The sequence below is a fragment of the Gobius niger genome, assembly GCF_951799975.1.
Source record: "Gobius niger genome assembly, contig: SUPER_1_unloc_1, whole genome shotgun sequence".
Taxonomy (NCBI): domain Eukaryota; kingdom Metazoa; phylum Chordata; class Actinopteri; order Gobiiformes; family Gobiidae; genus Gobius; species Gobius niger.
The window spans coordinates 63,310-83,309 of record NW_027639333.1 but is presented as its reverse complement, the minus strand read 5'-3'; the positions used below and the strand labels follow the sequence as shown (position 1 = coordinate 83,309).

The 20,000-nt window shown below is 46.2% G+C and overlaps 1 protein-coding gene across 1 annotated transcript in view; it reads left to right on the top strand.

Moving 5' to 3' along the window:
* Nucleotides 1-20,000, top strand: part of exoc3l2b (exocyst complex component 3-like 2b) — a gene marked incomplete at its 3' end in the record, with an annotated part of 72,902 nt that overhangs the window by 49,034 nt on the left and 3,868 nt on the right. Inside the window, exons 9-14 of the mRNA XM_079583038.1 lie at nt 5,047-5,157; nt 6,473-6,573; nt 8,182-8,298; nt 9,316-9,451; nt 9,526-9,648; nt 10,097-10,252. Of these exons, the coding sequence (XP_079439164.1) occupies nt 5,047-5,157; nt 6,473-6,573; nt 8,182-8,298; nt 9,316-9,451; nt 9,526-9,648; nt 10,097-10,252 (744 nt within the window). The remainder of the gene's footprint in view (nt 1-5,046; nt 5,158-6,472; nt 6,574-8,181; nt 8,299-9,315; nt 9,452-9,525; nt 9,649-10,096; nt 10,253-20,000) is intronic.

Sequence of the window (20,000 nt, the reverse complement as noted above, 5' to 3'; positions counted from 1 at the left end):
TTGTGTGATGTTTGTGTGATGTTTGTGTGATGTTTGTGTGATGTTTGTGTGATGTTTGTCTGATGTTTGTGTGATGTTTGTCTGATGTTTGTGTGATGTTTGTGTGATGTTTGTGATGTTTGTGTGATGTTTGTGTGATGTTTGTCTGATGTTTGTGTGATGTTTGTGTGATGTTTGTGTGATGTTTGTGATGTTTGTGTGATGTTTGTGTGATGTTTGTGTGATGTGTGTGTGATGTTTGTGTGATGTTTGTGTGATGTGTGTGTGATGTTTGTGTGATGTTTGTGTGATGTTTGTGTGATGTTTGTGTGATGTGTGTGTGATGTTTGTGTGATGTTTGTGTGATGTTTGTGTGATGTGTGTGTGATGTGTGTGTGATGTTTGTGTGATGTTTGTGTGATGTTTGTGTGATGTTTGTGTGATGTTTGTGTGATGTTTGTGTGATGTTTGTGTGATGTTTGTGTGATGTTTGTGTGATGTTTGTCTGATGTTTGTGTGATGTTTGTGTGATGTTTGTGTGATGTTTGTGTGATGTTTGTGTGATGTTTGTGTGATGTTTGTGACTCTGTTGTGTGATGTTTGTCTGATGTTTGTGTGATGTTTGTGTGATGTTTGTGTGATGTTTGTGATGTTTGTGTGATGTTTGTGTGATGTTTGTGTGATGTTTGTGTGATGTTTGTGTGATGTTTGTGTGATGTTTGTGTGATGTTTGTCTGATGTTTGTGTGATGTTTGTCTGATGTTTGTGTGATGTTTGTGTGATGTTTGTGTGATGTTTGTGATGTTTGTGTGATGTTTGTGTGATGTTTGTCTGATGTTTGTGTGATGTTTGTGTGATGTTTGTGTGATGTTTGTGATGTTTGTGTGATGTTTGTGTGATGTTTGTGTGATGTGTGTGTGATGTTTGTGTGATGTTTGTGTGATGTTTGTGTGATGTTTGTGTGATGTGTGTGTGATGTTTGTGTGATGTTTGTGTGATGTGTGTGTGATGTTTGTGTGATGTTTGTGTGATGTGTGTGTGATGTTTGTGTGATGTTTGTGTGATGTTTGTGTGATGTTTGTGTGATGTTTGTGTGATGTTTGTGTGATGTGTGTGTGATGTTTGTGTGATGTTTGTGTGATGTGTGTGTGATGTTTGTGTGATGTGTGTGTGATGTTTGTGACTCTGTTGTGTGATGTTTGTGTGATGTTTGTGTGATGTTTGTGATGTTTCTGTGATGTTTGTGTGATGTTTGTGTGATGTGTGTGTGATGTTTGTGTGATGTTTGTGTGATGTTTGTGTGATGTTTGTGTGATGTTTGTGTGATGTTTGTGTGATGTGTGTGTGATGTGTGTGTGATGTTTGTGTGATGTTTGTGTGATGTTTGTGTGATGTTTGTGTGATGTGTGTGTGATGTTTGTGATGTTTGTGTGATGTGTGTGTGATGTTTGTGTGATGTTTGTGTGATGTTTGTGTGATGTTTGTGTGATGTTTGTGTGATGTTTGTGTGATGTGTGTCTGATGTTTGTGATGTTTTTTGTGATGTGTGTGTGATGTTTGTGTGATGTTTGTGTGATGTTTGTGTGATGTTTGTGTGATGTTTGTGTGATGTTTGTGTGATGTTTGTGTGATGTTTGTCTGATGTTTGTGTGATGTTTGTGTGATGTTTGTGTGATGTTTGTGTGATGTGTGTCTGATGTTTGTGATGTTTGTGTGATGTGTGTGTGATGTTTGTGTGATGTTTGTGTGATGTTTGTGTGATGTTTGTGTGATGTTTGTGTGATGTTTGTGTGATGTTTGTGTGATGTTTGTGTGATGTGTGTGTGATGTGTGTGTGATGTTTGTGTGATGTTTGTGTGATGTTTGTGTGACTCTGTTGTGTGATGTTTGTGATGTGTGTGTGATGTGTGTGTGATGTGTGTGTGATGTGTGTGTGATGTTTGTGTGATGTTTGTGTGATGTTTGTGTGATGTTTGTGTGATGTTTGTGTGATGTTTGTGTGATGTTTGTGTGACTCTGTTGTGTGATGTTTGTGTGATGTTTGTGTGATGTTTGTGTGACTCTGTTGTGTGATGTTTGTGTGATGTTTGTGTGATGTTTGTGTGATGTTTGTGTGATGTTTGTGTGATGTTTGTGTGATGTTTGTGTGATGTTTGTGTGATGTTTGTGACTCTGTTGTGTGATGTTTGTGTGATGTTTGTGTGATGTTTGTGTGATGTTTGTGTGATGTTTGTGACTCTGTTGTGTGATGTTTGTGTGATGTTTGTGTGATGTTTGTGTGATGTTTGTGTGATGTTTGTGTGATGTTTGTGTGATGTTTGTGTGATGTTTGTGTGATGTTTGTGACTCTGTTGTGTGATGTTTGTGTGATGTTTGTGTGATGTTTGTGTGATGTTTGTGTGATGTTTGTGTGATGTTTGTGTGATGTTTGTGTGATGTTTGTGTGATGTTTGTGTGATGTTTGTGTGATGTTTGTGTGATGTTTGTGACTCTGTTGTGTGATGTTTGTGTGATGTTTGTGTGATGTTTGTGTGATGTTTGTGTGATGTTTGTGTGATGTTTGTGTGATGTTTGTGTGATGTTTGTGTGATGTGTGTGTGATGTGTGTGTGATGTGTGTGTGATGTTTGTGTGATGTTTGTGTGATGTTTGTGTGATGTTTGTGTGATGTTTGTGTGATGTTTGTGTGATGTTTGTGTGATGTTTGTGTGATGTTTGTGTGATGTTTGTGTGATGTTTGTCTGATGTTTGTGTGATGTTTGTGTGATGTTTGTGTGATGTTTGTGTGATGTTTGTGTGATGTTTGTGTGATGTTTGTGACTCTGTTGTGTGATGTTTGTCTGATGTTTGTGTGATGTTTGTGTGATGTTTGTGTGATGTTTGTGTGATGTTTGTGTGATGTTTGTGTGATGTTTGTGTGATGTTTGTGTGATGTTTGTGTGACTCTGTTGTGTGATGTTTGTGTGATGTTTGTGTGATGTTTGTGATGTTTGTGTGACTTGTGTGTGTGATGTTTGTGTGATGTTTGTGTGATGTTTGTGTGATGTTTGTGTGATGTGTGTGTGATGTTTGTGTGATGTTTGTGTGATGTTTGTGTGACTTGTGTGTGTGATGTTTGTGTGATGTTTGTGTGATGTTTGTGTGATGTTTGTGTTATGTTTGTCTGATGTTTGTGTGATGTTTGTGTTATGTTTGTGTGATGTTTGTGTGATGTTTGTGTGATGTTTGTGTGATGTTTGTGTGATGTTTGTGTGATGTGTGTGTGATGTTTGTGTGATGTTTGTGTGATGTTTGTGATGTTTGTGTGATGTTTGTGTGATGTGTGTGTTATGTTTGTGTGATGTTTGTGTGATGTTTGTGTGATGTTTGTGTGATGTTTGTGTGATGTTTGTGTGATGTTTGTGTGATGTTTGTGTGATGTTTGTGTGATGTTTGTGTGATGTTTGTGTGATGTGTGTGTGATGTTTGTGTGATGTTTGTGTGATGTTTGTGATGTTTGTGTGATGTTTGTGTGATGTGTGTGTTATGTTTGTGTGATGTTTGTGTGATGTTTGTGTGATGTGTGTGTGATGTTTGTGTGATGTGTGTGTGATGTTTGTGATGTTTGTGTGATGTTTGTGTGATGTGTGTGTTATGTTTGTGTGATGTTTGTGTGATGTTTGTGTGATGTTTGTGTGACTTGTGTGTGTGATGTTTGTGTGATGTTTGTGTTATGTTTGTGTGACTCTGTTGTGTTACGTTTGTGTGATGTTTGTGTGATGTTTGTGTGATGTTTGTGTGATGTTTGTGTGATGTTTGTGTGATGTTTGTGTGATGTTTGTGTGATGTTTGTGTGATGTGTGTGTGATGTTTGTGTGATGTTTGTGTGATGTTTGTGTGACTCTGTTGTGTTACGTTTGTGTGATGTTTGTGTGATGTTTGTGTGATGTTTGTGTGATGTTTGTTTGATGTTTGTGTGATGTTTGTGTGATGTTTGTGTGATGTTTGTCGGATGTTTGTCTGATGTGTGTGTGATGTGTGTGTGATGTGTGTGTGATGTTTGTGTGATGTTTGTGTGATGTTTGTGTGATGTTTGTGTGATGTTTGTGTGATGTTTGTGTGATGTTTGTGTGATGTTTGTGTGATGTTTGTGTGATGTTTGTGTGATGTTTGTGTGATGTTTGTGTTATGTTTGTGTGATGTTTGTGTGATGTTTGTGTGATGTTTGTGTGACTCTGTTGTGTGATGTTTGTGTGATGTTTGTGTGATGTTTGTGTGATGTGTGTGTGATGTTTGTGTGACTCTGTTGTGTGATGTTTGTGTGATGTTTGTGTGATGTGTGTGTGATGTTTGTGTGACTCTGTTGTGTGATGTTTGTGTGATGTTTGTGTGATGTTTGTGTGATGTTTGTGTGATGTTTGTGTGATGTGTGTGTGATGTTTGTGTGATGTTTGTGTGATGTTTGTGTGATGTTTGTGTGATGTTTGTGTGATGTTTGTGTGATGTTTGTGTGATGTTTGTGTGACTCTGTTGTGTGATGTTTGTGTGATGTTTGTGTGATGTTTGTGTGATGTTTGTGTGATGTTTGTGTGATGTTTGTGTGATGTTTGTGTGATGTTTGTGTGATGTTTGTGTGATGTTTGTGTGATGTGTGTGTGATGTTTGTGTGATGTGTGTGTGATGTTTGTGTGATGTGTGTGTGATGTTTGTGTGATGTTTGTGTGATGTTTGTGTGATGTTTGTGTGATGTTTGTGTGATGTTTGTGTGACTCTGTTGTGTGATGTTTGTGTGATGTTTGTGTGATGTTTGTGTGATGTTTGTGTGATGTTTGTGTGATGTTTGTGTGATGTTTGTGTGATGTGTGTGTGATGTTTGTGTGATGTGTGTGTGATGTTTGTGTGATGTTTGTGTGATGTTTGTGTGATGTTTGTGTGATGTTTGTGTGATGTTTGTGTGATGTTTGTGTGATGTTTGTGTGATGTTTGTGTGATGTTTGTGTGATGTTTGTGTGACTCTGTTGTGTGATGTTTGTGTGATGTTTGTGTGATGTTTGTGTGATGTTTGTGTGATGTTTGTGTCTCTGCTCAGGCCAAAGTGACCACGGATCTGGCCCAGGTCCTGGAGGACGAGGAGAAACGGTGGATGGAGACGCTTCACCTGGAGGAATATTCTCTTCCCCTGAGCAGCAGCGTCATCCAGGTCTGACCCTCACATGTTTCACATGATACAGCCTGGACCCGGGCCTGGACCCGGGCCTGGACCTGGAGCCGGGCCTGGAGCAGGGCCTGGACCTGGGCCTGGACCCGGGCCTGGAGCCGGGCCTGGAGCAGGACCTGGACCTGGACCCGGGCCTGGAGCCGGGCCTGGAGCAGGACCTGGACCTGGACCCGGGCCTGGAGCCGGGCCTGGAGCCGGGCCTGGAGCCGGGCCTGGAGCAGGGCCTGGAGCCGGGCCTGGAGCCGGACCCGGGCCTGGAGCCGGACCTGGAGCAGGGCCTGGACCAGGACCCGGGCCTGGAGCCGGGCCTGGAGCCGGGCCTTGAGCCGGGCCTGGAGCCGGACCCGGGCCTGGAGCCGGACCTGGAGCAGGGCCTGGACCAGGACCCGGGCCTGGAGCCGGGCCTGGAGCCGGGTCTGGAGCCGGGCCTGGAGCCGGGCCTGGAGCCGGGTCTGGAGCCGGGCCTGGAGCCGGGCCTGGAGCCTGCCCTGGAGCCGGGCCTGGAGCCGGGCCTGGAGCCGGGCCTGGACCCGGGCCTGGAGCCGGGCCTGGAGCCGGGCCTGGAGCCGGGCCTGGAGCCGGGCCTGGAGCCTGGACCTGGAGCCTGCCCTGGAGCCGGGCCTGGAGCCGGGCCTGGAGCCGGGCCTGGAGCCTGGACCTGGGCCTGGACCCGGGCCTGGAGCCGGGCCTGGAGCAGGGCCTGGACCTGGGCCTGGACCCGGGCCTGGAGCCGGGCCTGGAGCAGGACCTGGACCTGGACCCGGGCCTGGAGCCGGGCCTGGAGCCGGGCCTGGAGCCGGGCCTGGAGCAGGGCCTGGAGCCGGACCCGGGCCTGGAGCCGGGCCTGGAGCCGGACCCGGGCCTGGAGCCGGGCCTGGAGCCGGACCCGGGCCTGGAGCCGGACCTGGAGCAGGGCCTGGACCAGGACCCGGGCCTGGAGCCGGGCCTGGAGCCGGGCCTTGAGCCGGGCCTGGAGCCGGACCCGGGCCTGGAGCCGGACCTGGAGCAGGGCCTGGACCAGGACCCGGGCCTGGAGCCGGGCCTGGAGCCGGGCCTGGAGCCGGGTCTGGAGCCGGGCCTGGAGCCGGGCCTGGAGCCGGGTCTGGAGCCGGGCCTGGAGCCGGGCCTGGAGCCTGCCCTGGAGCCGGGCCTGGAGCCGGGCCTGGAGCCGGGCCTGGACCCGGGCCTGGAGCCGGGCCTGGAGCCGGGCCTGGAGCCTGGACCTGGGCCTGGACCCGGGCCTGGAGCCGGGCCTGGACCAGGACCTGGAGGTTTCTAACGGTGCGCTTGGTTCCAGAGGCTGGAGAAGGACCTGGAGCGCTCGGCGTCTGTGAACCAGAGTCTGGGCGCCCGAGTCGCTCACTGCAGCTTAAACGGACTCGCCGACTTCTACTACAGGTACTTTATATACTTCTACTACAGGTACTTTATATACTACTACTACAGGTACTTTATATACTTCTACTACAGGTACTTTATATACTTCTACTACAGGTACTTTATATACTACTACTACAGGTACTTTATATACTTCTACTACAGGTACTTTATATACTTCTACTACAGGTACTTTATGTACTTCTACTACAGGTACTTTATATACTTCTACTACAGGTACTTTATGTACTTCTACTACAGGTACTTTATGTACTTCTACTACAGGTACTTTATATACTTCTACTACAGGTACTTTACATACTTCTACTACAGGTACTTTATATACTTCTACTACAGGTACTTTATATACTTCTACTACAGGTACTTTATATACTTCTACTACAGGTACTTTATATACTTCTACTACAGGTACTTTATATACTACAGGTACTTTATATACTTCTACTACAGGTACTTTATATACTTCTACTACAGGTACTTTATATACTTCTACTACAGGTACTTTATATACTTCTACTACAGGTACTTTATATACTTCTACTACAGGTACTTTATATACTTCTACTACAGGTACTTTACATACTTCTACTACAGGTACTTTATATACTTCTACTACAGGTACTTTATATACTTCTACTACAGGTACTTTACATACTTCTACTACAGGTACTTTATATACTTCTACTACAGGTACTTTACATACTTCTACTACAGGCTTTGTCCAGCAGGGGGCGGTGTGTGGAGGATGGGCTCAGCTTTGTCCAGCAGGGGGCGGTGTGTGGAGGGTAGTATCAGCTTTGTCCAGCAGGGGGCGGTGTGTGGAGGGTAGTATCAGCTTTATCCAGAAGGGGGCGGTGTGTGGAGGATGGGCTCAGCTTTATCCAGCAGGGGGCGGTGTGTGGAGGGTAGTATCAGCTTTATCCAGCAGGGGGCGGTGTGTGGAGGATGGGCTCAGCTTTATCCAGCAGGGGGCGGTGTGTGGAGGATGGGATCAGCTTTGTCCAGCAGGGGGCGGTGTGTGGAGGATGGTCTCAGCTTTATCCAGCAGGGGGCGGTGTGTGGAGGATGGTGTCAGCTTTATCCAGCAGGGGGCGGTGTGTGGAGGATGGTGTCAGCTTTATCCAGCAGGGGGCGGTGTGGGGAGGGTAGTATCAGCTTTATCCAGCAGGGGGCGGTGTGTGGAGGGTAGTATCAGCTTTATCCAGCAGGGGGCGGTGTGTGGAGGATGGTGTCAGCTTTATCCAGCAGGGGGCGGTGTGGGGAGGGTAGTATCAGCTTTATCCAGCAGGGGGCGGTGTGTGGAGGATGGTGTCAGCTTTATCCAGCAGGGGGCGGTGTGGGGAGGGTAGTATCAGCTTTATCCAGCAGGGGGCGGTGTGTGGAGGATGGGCTCAGCTTTATCCAGCAGGGGGCGGTGTGTGGAGGATGGTGTCAGCTTTATCCAGCAGGGGGCGGTGTGTGGAGGATGGTGTCAGCTTTATCCAGCAGGGGGCGGTGTGTGGAGGATGGTGTCAGCTTTATCCAGCAGGGGGCGGTGTGTGGAGGGTAGTATCAGCTTTATCCAGCAGGGGGCGGTGTGGGATCAGCTGATGTTCTGGTTCTTTGCAGTTTCCAGCGTAAGGTGGAGCTGTTCCACGAGGGCCTCCAGAGCGGGATGTTCGGAGAAAACGAGGACGGATTCGTGTCCAAGACCATCGCACAGGTCAACTGCTGCCCGCCGTTCAGGTACGGCCCGCGGACCGGGGTTTGGGCGGGTAAATGACCAAAAATGGGACAAAAATGGGACAAAATATGACAAAAAAATACGAAAATGTGACAAAAAAATTGATAAAAAATTGACGAAAAAATGACCAAAATTTGACCAAAAATTGACAACAAAAAAAGAAAAAAAATTGACAAAAAATACAAAAATGTGAGAAAAATTTGATAAAAAATTGACAAAAAAATAAATAGAAATATTTTTTTTTTTGACAAAATACGACAAAAAATTACAAAAAATTGACAAAAAATAAAAATAAAATAAAAAATGTGACAAAAAATTGATTAAAAAAAAGACAAAAATGTGACAAAAAATTGACGAAAAAATGACAAAAATGTGACAAAAATAAAATAATAAAAAATTGACGGAAAAAAAGACAAAAAATACAAAAATGTGAGAAAAATATGAGAAAAATTTGATAAAAAATTGACAAAAAAATGAAAAAAATAAAAAATTGACAAAAAATGAAAAAAAATTGACAAAAATTTGACAAAAAAAAGACAAAAATATGACCAAAAAAATGGCAAAAATGTGACAAAAAAAAGAAAAAAAAAATACAAAAATATGACAAAAAAATGACCAAAAAAATGGATTAAAAAATGGATGAAAAAAAAGACAAAAAAAAAGACAAAAATCTGAGAAAAAATTGATAAAAAATTGACGAAAAAATGACAAAAATGTGACAAAAAAACAACAAAAAAATGCCAAAAATTTGGTTGGACATTTGTTTAGATGGGTTGGTTCTAACTCTGGTTCTTTAGGGAGTTCCTCAGGTTGGTTCTAACTCTGGTTCTTTAGGGAGTTCCTCAGGTTGGTTCTAACTCTGGTTCTTTAGGGAGTTCCTCAGGTTGGTTCTAACTCTGGTTCTGTAGGGAGTTCCTCAGGTTGGTTCTAACTCTGGTTCTTTAGGGAGTTCCTCAGGTTCTTTCTAACTCTGGTTCTGTAGGGAGTTCCTCAGGTTGGTTCTAACTCTGGTTCTTTAGGGACTTCGCTCGCCGCTGTGCTCAGTCCGACCCGGCCCAGAGCGAGGACTCTCTCAGACGAGCCTCCAGGGCTTTGGACGCCGTGGTTCAGCGCGGGGTCCGAGTACTGACCGACAGACTCTACTACAGTATCAAGGTACTACTACTACTATAGTACTACTACGATATTACTACTACTATAGTACTTTACTACCTCTGTGTTTACTGCAGCCGCTGTTCGAGCGTCTGGTGAAGAGGAAGTGGCTCAACAACTCGGAGCCTCTGGACCAGATCCAGACGGTCGTCAAAGAAAACTTCAAGAAGTACCAGAGGATGGACCCGCCCCCTTATCAGGTACTAATACTACAAATACTACTACTACGGCAACCAAAGAAGCACCAGAGGATGGACCCGCCCCCTTATCAGGTACTAATACTTCAAATACTACTACTACTGCGACCAAAGAAGTACCAGAGGATGGACCCGCCTCCTTATCAGGTACTAATACTACAAATACTACTACTACTGCGACCAAAGAAGTACCAGAGGATGGACCATATTCCACCTTTATACTTAGTGCAACAGCTCCCTCTGGTGGGTGAACTCTGCAGAAACTAATAAAATACTCATTTACCAAAACCATTCGTGTTCCTTCATCGAGGGGAAACAGCAAATAAATAAAGCTTTATTTAAATGTTTTACGTGAACTTTCTTGTTGACGCTGCTTTACAACAGTTACGACCGATTTACGACACCTCGTCTGAGCTCATTCATAATCTTTTCAAACTCCTCTCCCCCGCAGGTGCTGGTGGGGGAGGTGCACCGGCGTGTGGTGACCGAGTACCTGCGCTCGCTGATGAGGGGGCGCCTCATCTGCACTTCGGCCAAAATGCGGCGCAGAGCGGCTCAGAGGCTGCGGGACGAGGGCGCCGCCATCAAGGCCCTGTTCAGCGAGCTGGTGCGGCACACGCTACTGTACACGCTACTCTACACGCCACTCTGAACACGCTACTGTACACGCTACTGTACACACTACTCTACACGCCACTCTGAACACGCTACTGTACACACTACTGAACACGCTACTGTACACGCTACTGTACACACTACTGAACACGCTACTGTACACACTACTGTACACGCTACTCTGAACACGCTACTGTACACGCTACTGTACACACTACTGAACACGCTACTGAACACGCTACTGTACACGCTACTGTACACACTACTGAACACGCTACTGTACACGCTACTCTGAACACGCTACTGTACACACTACTGAACACGCTACTGTACACGCTACTGTACACGCTACTGTACACGCTACTGTACACGCTACTGTACACGCTACTCTGAACACGCTACTGTACACACTACTGAACACGCTACTGTACACGCTACTGTACACGCTACTCTGAACACGCTACTGTACACGCTACTGTACACGCTAATGTACATGCTACTGAATACACTACTGTACACGCTACTGTACACGCTACTCTGAACACGCTACTGTACACGCTACTGTACACGCTACTGTACACGCTACTGAAAACGCTACTGTACACGCCACTCTGAACACGCTACTGTACACACTACTGTACACGCTACTGAACACACTACTGAACACGCTACTGAACACGCTACTGTACACACTACTGTACACGCTACTGTACACACTACTGTACACGCCACTCTGAACACGCTACTGAACACGCTACTGTACACACTACTGAACACGCTACTGTACACGCTACTGTACACACTACTGAACACGCTACTCTACACGCCACTCTGAACACGCTACTGAACACGCTACTGTACACACTACTGTACACACTACTGTACACGCTACTGTACACACTACTGTACACACTACTGTACACACTACTGTACACGCTACTGTACACGCTACTGAACACACTACTGAACACGCTACTGTACACACTACTGAACACGCTACTGTACACGCTACTGTACATGCTACTGTACACGCTACTGAACACACTACTGAACACGCTACTGTACACACTACTGAACACGCCACTGTACACGCTACTGTACATGCTACTGAAAACGCTACTGAAAACGCTACTGTACACACTACTCTACACGCCACTCTGTACACGCTACTGTACACGCTACTGTACACGCTACTCTACACGCTACTCTGAACACGCTACTGTACACACTACTGTACACACTACTGTACACGCTACTGTACACGCTACTGAACACACTACTGAACACGCTACTGAACACGCCACTGTACACGCTACTGTACATGCCACTCTGAACACGCTACTGTACACACTACTCTACACGCCACTCTGAACACGCTACTGTACACGCTACTGTACACGCTACTGTACACACTACTCTACACGCCACTCTGAACACGCTACTGTACACGCTACTGAACACGCTACTGTACACGCTACTGTACACACTACTCTACACGCCACTCTGAACACGCTACTGTACACGCTACTGTACACGCTACTGTACACGCTACTGAACACACTACTGAACACGCTACTGAACACGCCACTGTACACGCTACTGTACATGCCACTCTGAACACGCTACTGTACACACTACTCTACACGCCACTCTGAACACGCTACTGTACACGCTACTGTACACACTACTGTACACGCTACTGTACACGCTACTGTACACACTACTCTACACGCCACTCTGAACACGCTACTGTACACGCTACTGAACACGCTACTGTACACACTACTCTACACGCCACTCTGAACACGCTACTGTACACGCTACTGTACACGCTACTGTACACACTACTCTACACGCCACTCTGAACACACTACTGTACACGCTACTGTACACGCTACTGTACACGCTACTGTACACACTACTCTACACGCCACTCTGAACACGCTACTGTACACGCTACTGTACACACTACTGTACACGCTACTGTACACACTACTGTACACACTACTGTACACGCTACTGTACACGCTACTGTACACACTACTCTACACGCCACTCTGAACACGCTACTGTACACACTACTGAACACGCTACTGTACACACTACTGTACACACTACTGAACACGCTACTGTACACACTACTCTACACGCCACTCTGAACACGCTACTGTACACACTACTGAACACGCTACTGTACACACTACTCTACACGCTACTGTACACGCTACTGTACACACTACTGTACACGCTACTGTACACGCTACTGTACACGCTACTGTACACACTACTGTACACGCTACTGTACACGCTACTGTACACACTACTCTACACGCCACTCTGAACACGCTACTGTACACGCTACTGTACACACTACTGTACACACTACTGAACACGCTACTGTACACACTACTGTACACGCTACTGTACACACTACTCTACACGCCACTCTGAACACGCTACTGTACACGCTACTGTACACGCTACTGTACACGCTACTGTACACGCTACTGTACACGCTACTGTACACGCTACTGTACACGCTACTGTACACACTACTGAACACGCTACTGTACACGCTACTGTACACGCTACTGTACACGCTACTGTACACGCTACTGTACACGCTACTCTACACGCCACTCTGAACACGCTACTGTACACGCTACTGTACACACTACTGAACACGCTACTGTACACGCTACTGTACACGCTACTGTACACACTACTCTGAACACGCTACTGTACACGCTACTGTACACGCTACTGTACACACTACTGTACACGCTACTGTACACGCTACTGTACACACTACTGTACACGCTACTGTACACGCTACTGTACACACTACTGTACACGCTACTGTACACGCTACTGTACACGCTACTGTACACGCTACTGTACACGCTACTGTACACGCTACTGTACACGCTACTGTACACGCTACTGTACACACTACTGAACACGCTACTGTACACGCTACTGTACACGCTACTGAACACGCTACTGTACATGCTACGGTACACACTACTGTACACACTACTGTACACACTACTGTACACGCTACTGTACACACTACTGTACACACTACTGTACACGCTACTGTACACACTACTGTACACGCTACTGTACACGCTACTGTACACACTACTGTACACACTACTGAACACACTACTGTACACGCTACTGTACACACTACTGAACACGCTACTGTACACGCTACTGTACACACTACTGTACACACTACTGTACACGCTACTGTACACACTACTGTACACACTACTGTACACACTACTGTACACGCTACTGTACACACTACTGAACACGCTACTGTACACGCTACTGTACACACTACTGTACACACTACTGTACACGCTACTGTACACACTACTCTACACGCCACTCTGAACACGCTACTGAACACGCTACTGTACACGCTACTCTACACGCTACTCTGAACACGCTACTGTACACACTACTGTACACACTACTGTACACACTACTGTACACACTACTGTACACACTACTGTACACACTACTGTACACGCCACTCTGAACACGCTACTGTACACACTACTGTACACACTACTGTACACACTACTGTACACACTACTGTACACACTACTGTACACGCCACTCTGAACACGCTACTATACACACTACTCTACACGCCACTCTGAACACGCTACTGTACACGCTACTGTACACGCTACTGTACACGCTACTGTACACACTACTCTACACGCCACTCTGAACACGCTACTGTACACACTACTGTACACGCTACTGTACACGCTACTGTACACGCTACTCTGAACACGCTACTCTGAACACGCTACTGTACACACTACTGTACACACTACTGAACACGCTACTGTACACACTACTGAACACGCTACTGAACACGCTACTGTACACACTACTCTACACGCCACTCTGAACACGCTACTGTACACGCTACTGTACACGCTACTGTACACACTACTCTACACGCCACTCTGAACACGCTACTGTACACGCTACTGAACACGCTACTGTACACGCAACTGTACACGCTACTGAACACGCTACTGTACACGCTACTGAACACGCTACTGTACACGCTACTGAACACGCTACTGTACACACTACTGAACACGCTACTGAACACGCTACTGTACACACTACTCTACACGCCACTCTGAACACGCTACTGTACACGCTACTGTACACGCTACTGTACACACTACTCTACACGCCACTCTGAACACGCTACTGTACACGCTACTGAACACGCTACTGTACACGCAACTGTACACGCTACTGAACACGCTACTGTACACGCTACTGAACACGCTACTGTACACGCTACTGAACACGCTACTGTACACGCAACTGTACACACTACTCTGAACACGCTACTGTACACGTCACTCTGAACACGCTACTGTACACGCCACTCTGTACACGCTACTGTACACAATACTCTCTCTCTCATGTCTCTCTCATGTCTCTCTCTCTCATGTCTCTCTCTCATGTCTCTCTCATGTCTCTCTCTCATGTCTCTCTCTCTCATGTCTCTCTCATGTCTCTCTCTCATGTCTCTCTCTCTCATGTCTCTCTCTCTCATGTCTCTCTCTCTCATGTCTCTCTCTCATGTCTCTCTCTCATGTCTCTCTCTCTCTCTCATGTCTCTCTCTCTCATGTCTCTCTCTCATGTCTCTCTCATGTCTCTCTCTCATGTCTCTCTCTCTCATGTCTCTCTCTCTCATGTCTCTCTCTCATGTCTCTCTCTCTCTCATGTCTCTCTCTCTCTTGTCTCTCTCTCATGTCTCTCTCTCATGTCTCTCTCTCTCTCATGTCTCTCTCTCATGTCTCTCTCATGTCTCTCTCTCTCATGTCTCTCTCATGTCTCTCTCATGTCTCTCTCTCATGTCTCTCTCTCATGTCTCTCTCATGTCTCTCTCATGTCTCTCTCTCATGTCTCTCTCATGTCTCTCTCTCTCATGTCTCTCTCTCATGTCTCTCTCTCATGTCTCTCTCTCTCATGTCTCTCTCTCTCATGTCTCTCTCATGTCTCTCTCATGTCTCTCTCTCATGTCTCTCTCATGTCTCTCTCATGTCTCTCTCTCTCATGTCTCTCTCTCATGTCTCTCCCTCTTGTCTCTCTCTCTCATGTCTCTCTCTCTCATGTCTCTCTCTCTCATGTCTCTCTCTCATGTCTCTCTCTCTCATGTCTCTCTCTCTCATGTCTCTCTCTCTCATGTCTCTCTCTCATGTCTCTCTCTCATGTCTCTCTCTCTCATGTCTCTCTCTCTCATGTCTCTCTCATGTCTCTCTCATGTCTCTCTCTCATGTCTCTCTCATGTCTCTCTCATGTCTCTCTCTCTCATGTCTCTCTCTCATGTCTCTCTCTCTTGTCTCTCTCTCTCATGTCTCTCTCTCTCATGTCTCTCTCTCTCATGTCTCTCTCTCATGTCTCTCTCTCTCATGTCTCTCTCTCTCATGTCTCTCTCTCTCATGTCTCTCTCTCATGTCTCTCTCATGTCTCTCTCTCTCATGTCTCTCTCTCATGTCTCTCTCTCTCATGTCTCTCTCTCTCATGTCTCTCTCTCATGTCTCTCTCTCTCATGTCTCTCTCATGTCTCTCTCTCTCATGTCTCTCTCTCTCATGTCTCTCTCTCATGTCTCTCTCATGTCTCTCTCTCTCATGTCTCTCTCTCATGTCTCTCTCTCTCATGTCTCTCTCTCTCATGTCTCTCTCTCATGTCTCTCTCTCATGTCTCTCTCTCTCATGTCTCTCTCTCATGTCTCTCTCTCATGTCTCTCTCTCTCATGTCTCTCTCTCATGTCTCTCTCTCATGTCTCTCTCACCTGTCTCTCTCTCATGTCTCTCTCTCTCATGTCTCTCTCTCATGTCTCTCTCTCATGTCTCTCTCTCATGTCTCTCTCTCATGTCTCTCTCTCATGTCTCTCTCTCATGTCTCTCTCTCATGTCTCTCTCTCATGTCTCTCTCTCATGTCTCTCTCTCATGTCTCTCTCACCTGTCTCTCTCTCATGTCTCTCTCTCATGTCTCTCTCTCATGTCTCTCTCATGTCTCTCTCACCTGTCTCTCTCTCATGTCTCTCTCTCATGTCTCTCTCTCATGTCTCTCTCTCATGTCTCTCTCTCATGTCTCTCTCTCATGTCTCTCTCTCATGTCTCTCTCTCATGTCTCTCTCATGTCTCTCTCTCATGTCTCTCTCTCATGTCTCTCTCATGTCTCTCTCATGTCTCTCTCTCATGTCTCTCTCATGTCTCTCTCTCATGTCTCTCTCTCTCATGTCTCTCTCTCTCATGTCTCTCTCTCATGTCTCTCTCTCATGTCTCTCTCTCATGTCTCTCTCTCATGTCTCTCTCTCATGTCTCTCTCTCATGTCTCTCTCTCATGTCTCTCTCTCATGTCTCTCTCTCATGTCTCTCTCTCATGTCTCTCTCATGTCTCTCTCATGTCTCTCTCTCATGTCTCTCTCTCTCATGTCTCTCTCATGTCTCTCTCTCATGTCTCTCTCTCATGTCTCTCTCTCATGTCTCTCTCTCATGTCTCTCTCATGTCTCTCTCTCATGTCTCTCTCTCTCATGTCTCTCTCATGTCTCTCTCTCATGTCTCTCTCTCTCATGTCTCTCTCATGTCTCTCTCTCATGTCTCTCTCTCATGTCTCTCTCTCATGTCTCTCTCTCATGTCTCTCTCTCATGTCTCTCTCTCATGTCTCTCTCATGTCTCTCTCATGTCTCTCTCTCATGTCTCTCTCTCTCATGTCTCTCTCATGTCTCTCTCTCATGTCTCTCTCTCATGTCTCTCTCTCATGTCTCTCTCTCATGTCTCTCTCATGTCTCTCTCTCATGTCTCTCTCTCTCATGTCTCTCTCATGTCTCTCTCTCATGTCTCTCTCTCTCATGTCTCTCTCATGTCTCTCTCTCATGTCTCTCTCTCATGTCTCTCTCTCATGTCTCTCTCATGTCTCTCTCTCATGTCTCTCTCATGTCTCTCTCTCATGTCTCTCTCTCTCATGTCTCTCTCATGTCTCTCTCTCATGTCTCTCTCATGTCTCTCTCATGTCTCTCTCATGTCTCTCTCATGTCTCTCTCATGTCTCTCTCATGTCTCTCTCATGTCTCTCTCTCATGTCTCTCTCTCTCATGTCTCTCTCATGTCTCTCTCTCATGTCTCTCTCTCATGTCTCTCTCATGTCTCTCTCTCATGTCTCTCTCATGTCTCTCTCTCATGTCTCTCTCTCATGTCTCTCTCATGTCTCTCTCATGTCTCTCTCTCATGTCTCTCTCTCTCATGTCTCTCTCTCATGTCTCTCTCATGTCTCTCTCATGTCTCTCTGTCTCTCTCTCATGTCTCTCTCATGTCTCTCTCATGTCTCTCTCATGTCTCTCTCTCTCATGTCTCTCTCTCATGTCTCTCTCATGTCTCTCTCTCTCATGTCTCTCTCTCATGTCTCTCTCTCATGTCTCTCTCTCATGTCTCTCTCATGTCTCTCTCTCTCATGTCTCTCTCTCATGTCTCTCTCATGTCTCTCTCTCTCATGTCTCTCTCTCATGTCTCTCTCTCATGTCTCTCTCATGTCTCTCTCATGTCTCTCTCATGTCTCTCTCTCTCATGTCTCTCTCTCTCATGTCTCTCTCTCATGTCTCTCTCTCATGTCTCTCTCATGTCTCTCTCATGTCTCTCTCATGTCTCTCTCATGTCTCTCTCTCTCATGTCTCTCTCATGTCTCTCTCTCATGTCTCTCTCATGTCTCTCTCATGTCTCTCTCATGTCTCTCTCTCATGTCTCTCTCATGTCTCTCTCTCATGTCTCTCTCTCATGTCTCTCTCTCATGTCTCTCTCTCATGTCTCTCTCTCATGTCTCTCTCATGTCTCTCTCATGTCTCTCTCATGTCTCTCTCTCATGTCTCTCTCATGTCTCTCTCTCATGTCTCTCTCTCATGTCTCTCTCTCATGTCTCTCTCATGTCTCTCTCTCATGTCTCTCTCATGTCTCTCTCTCTCATGTCTCTCTCATGTCTCTCTCATGTCTCTCTCATGTCTCTCTCTCTCATGTCTCTCTCATGTCTCTCTCTCATGTCTCTCTCATGTCTCTCTCATGTCTCTCTCATGTCTCTCTCATGTCTCTCTCATGTCTCTCTCTCATGTCTCTCTCTCATTTCTCTCTCATGTCTCTCTCATGTCTCTCTCATGTCTCTCTCATGTCTCTCTCATGTCTCTCTCATGTCTCTCTCATGTCTCTCTCATGTCTCTCTCATGTCTCTCTCTCATGTCTCTCTCATGTCTCTCTCTCTCATGTCTCTCTCATGTCTCTCTCATGTCTCTCTCATGTCTCTCTCATGTCTCTCTCATGTCTCTCTCATGTCTCTCTCTCATGTCTCTCTCATGTCTCTCTCTCATGTCTCTCTCATGTCTCTCTCATGTCTCTCTCTCATGTCTCTCTCTCATGTCTCTCTCATGTCTCTCTCATGTCTCTCTCATGTCTCTCTCATGTCTCTCTCTCTCATGTCTCTCTCTCTCATGTCTCTCTCTCATGTCTCTCTCTCATGTCTCTCTCTCATGTCTCTCTCTCATGTCTCTCTCTCTCATGTCTCTCTCATGTCTCTCTCATGTCTCTCTCATGTCTCTCTCTCTCATGTCTCTCTCTCATGTCTCTCTCTCATGTCTCTCTCTCTCATGTCTCTCTCTCTCATGTCTCTCTCATGTCTCTCTCTCATGTCTCTCTCTCTCATGTCTCTCTCTCTCATGTCTCTCTCTCATGTCTCTCTCTCTCATGTCTCTCTCATGTCTCTCTCTCTCATGTCTCTCTCTCATGTCTCTCTCTCACCTGTCTCTCTCTCATGTCTCTCTCTCTCATGTCTCTCTCTCATGTCTCTCTCTCATGTCTCTCTCTCATGTCTCTCTCTCATGTCTCTCTCTCATGTCTCTCTCTCATGTCTCTCTCTCTCATGTCTCTCTCATGTCTCTCTCTCTCATGTCTCTCTCTCATGTCTCTCTCTCACCTGTCTCTCTCTCATGTCTCTCTCTCACCTGTCTCTCTCTCATGTCTCTCTCTCTCATGTCTCTCTCTCATGTCTCTCTCTCATGTCTCTCTCTCATGTCTCTCTCTCATGTCTCTCTCTCATGTCTCTCTCTCATGTCTCTCTCTCTCATGTCTCTCTCTCATGTCTCTCTCTCACCTGTCTCTCTCTCACCTGTCTCTCTCTCATGTCTCTCTCATGTCTCTCTCTCATGTCTCTCTCTCACCTGTCTCTCTCTCATGTCTCTCTCTCTCATGTCTCTCTCTCACCTGTCTCTCTCTCATGTCTCTCTCTCTCATGTCTCTCTCTCATGTCTCTCTCTCATGTCTCTCTCTCACCTGTCTCTCTCTCATGTCTCTCTCTCATGTCTCTCTCTCATGTCTCTCTCTCATGTCTCTCTCATGTCTCTCTCTCATGTCTCTCTCTCTCATGTCTCTCTCATGTCTCTCTCATGTCTCTCTCATGTCTCTCTCTCTCATGTCTCTCTCATGTCTCTCTCTCTCATGTCTCTCTCATGTCTCTCTCTCATGTCTCTCTCTCTCATGTCTCTCTCTCTCATGTCTCTCTCTCTCATGTCTCTCTCATGTCTCTCTCATGTCTCTCTCTCATGTCTCTCTCATGTCTCTCACATGTCTCTCTCATGTCTCTCTCTCTCATGTCTCTCTCTCATGTCTCTCTCATGTCTCTCTCTCTCATGTCTCTCTCT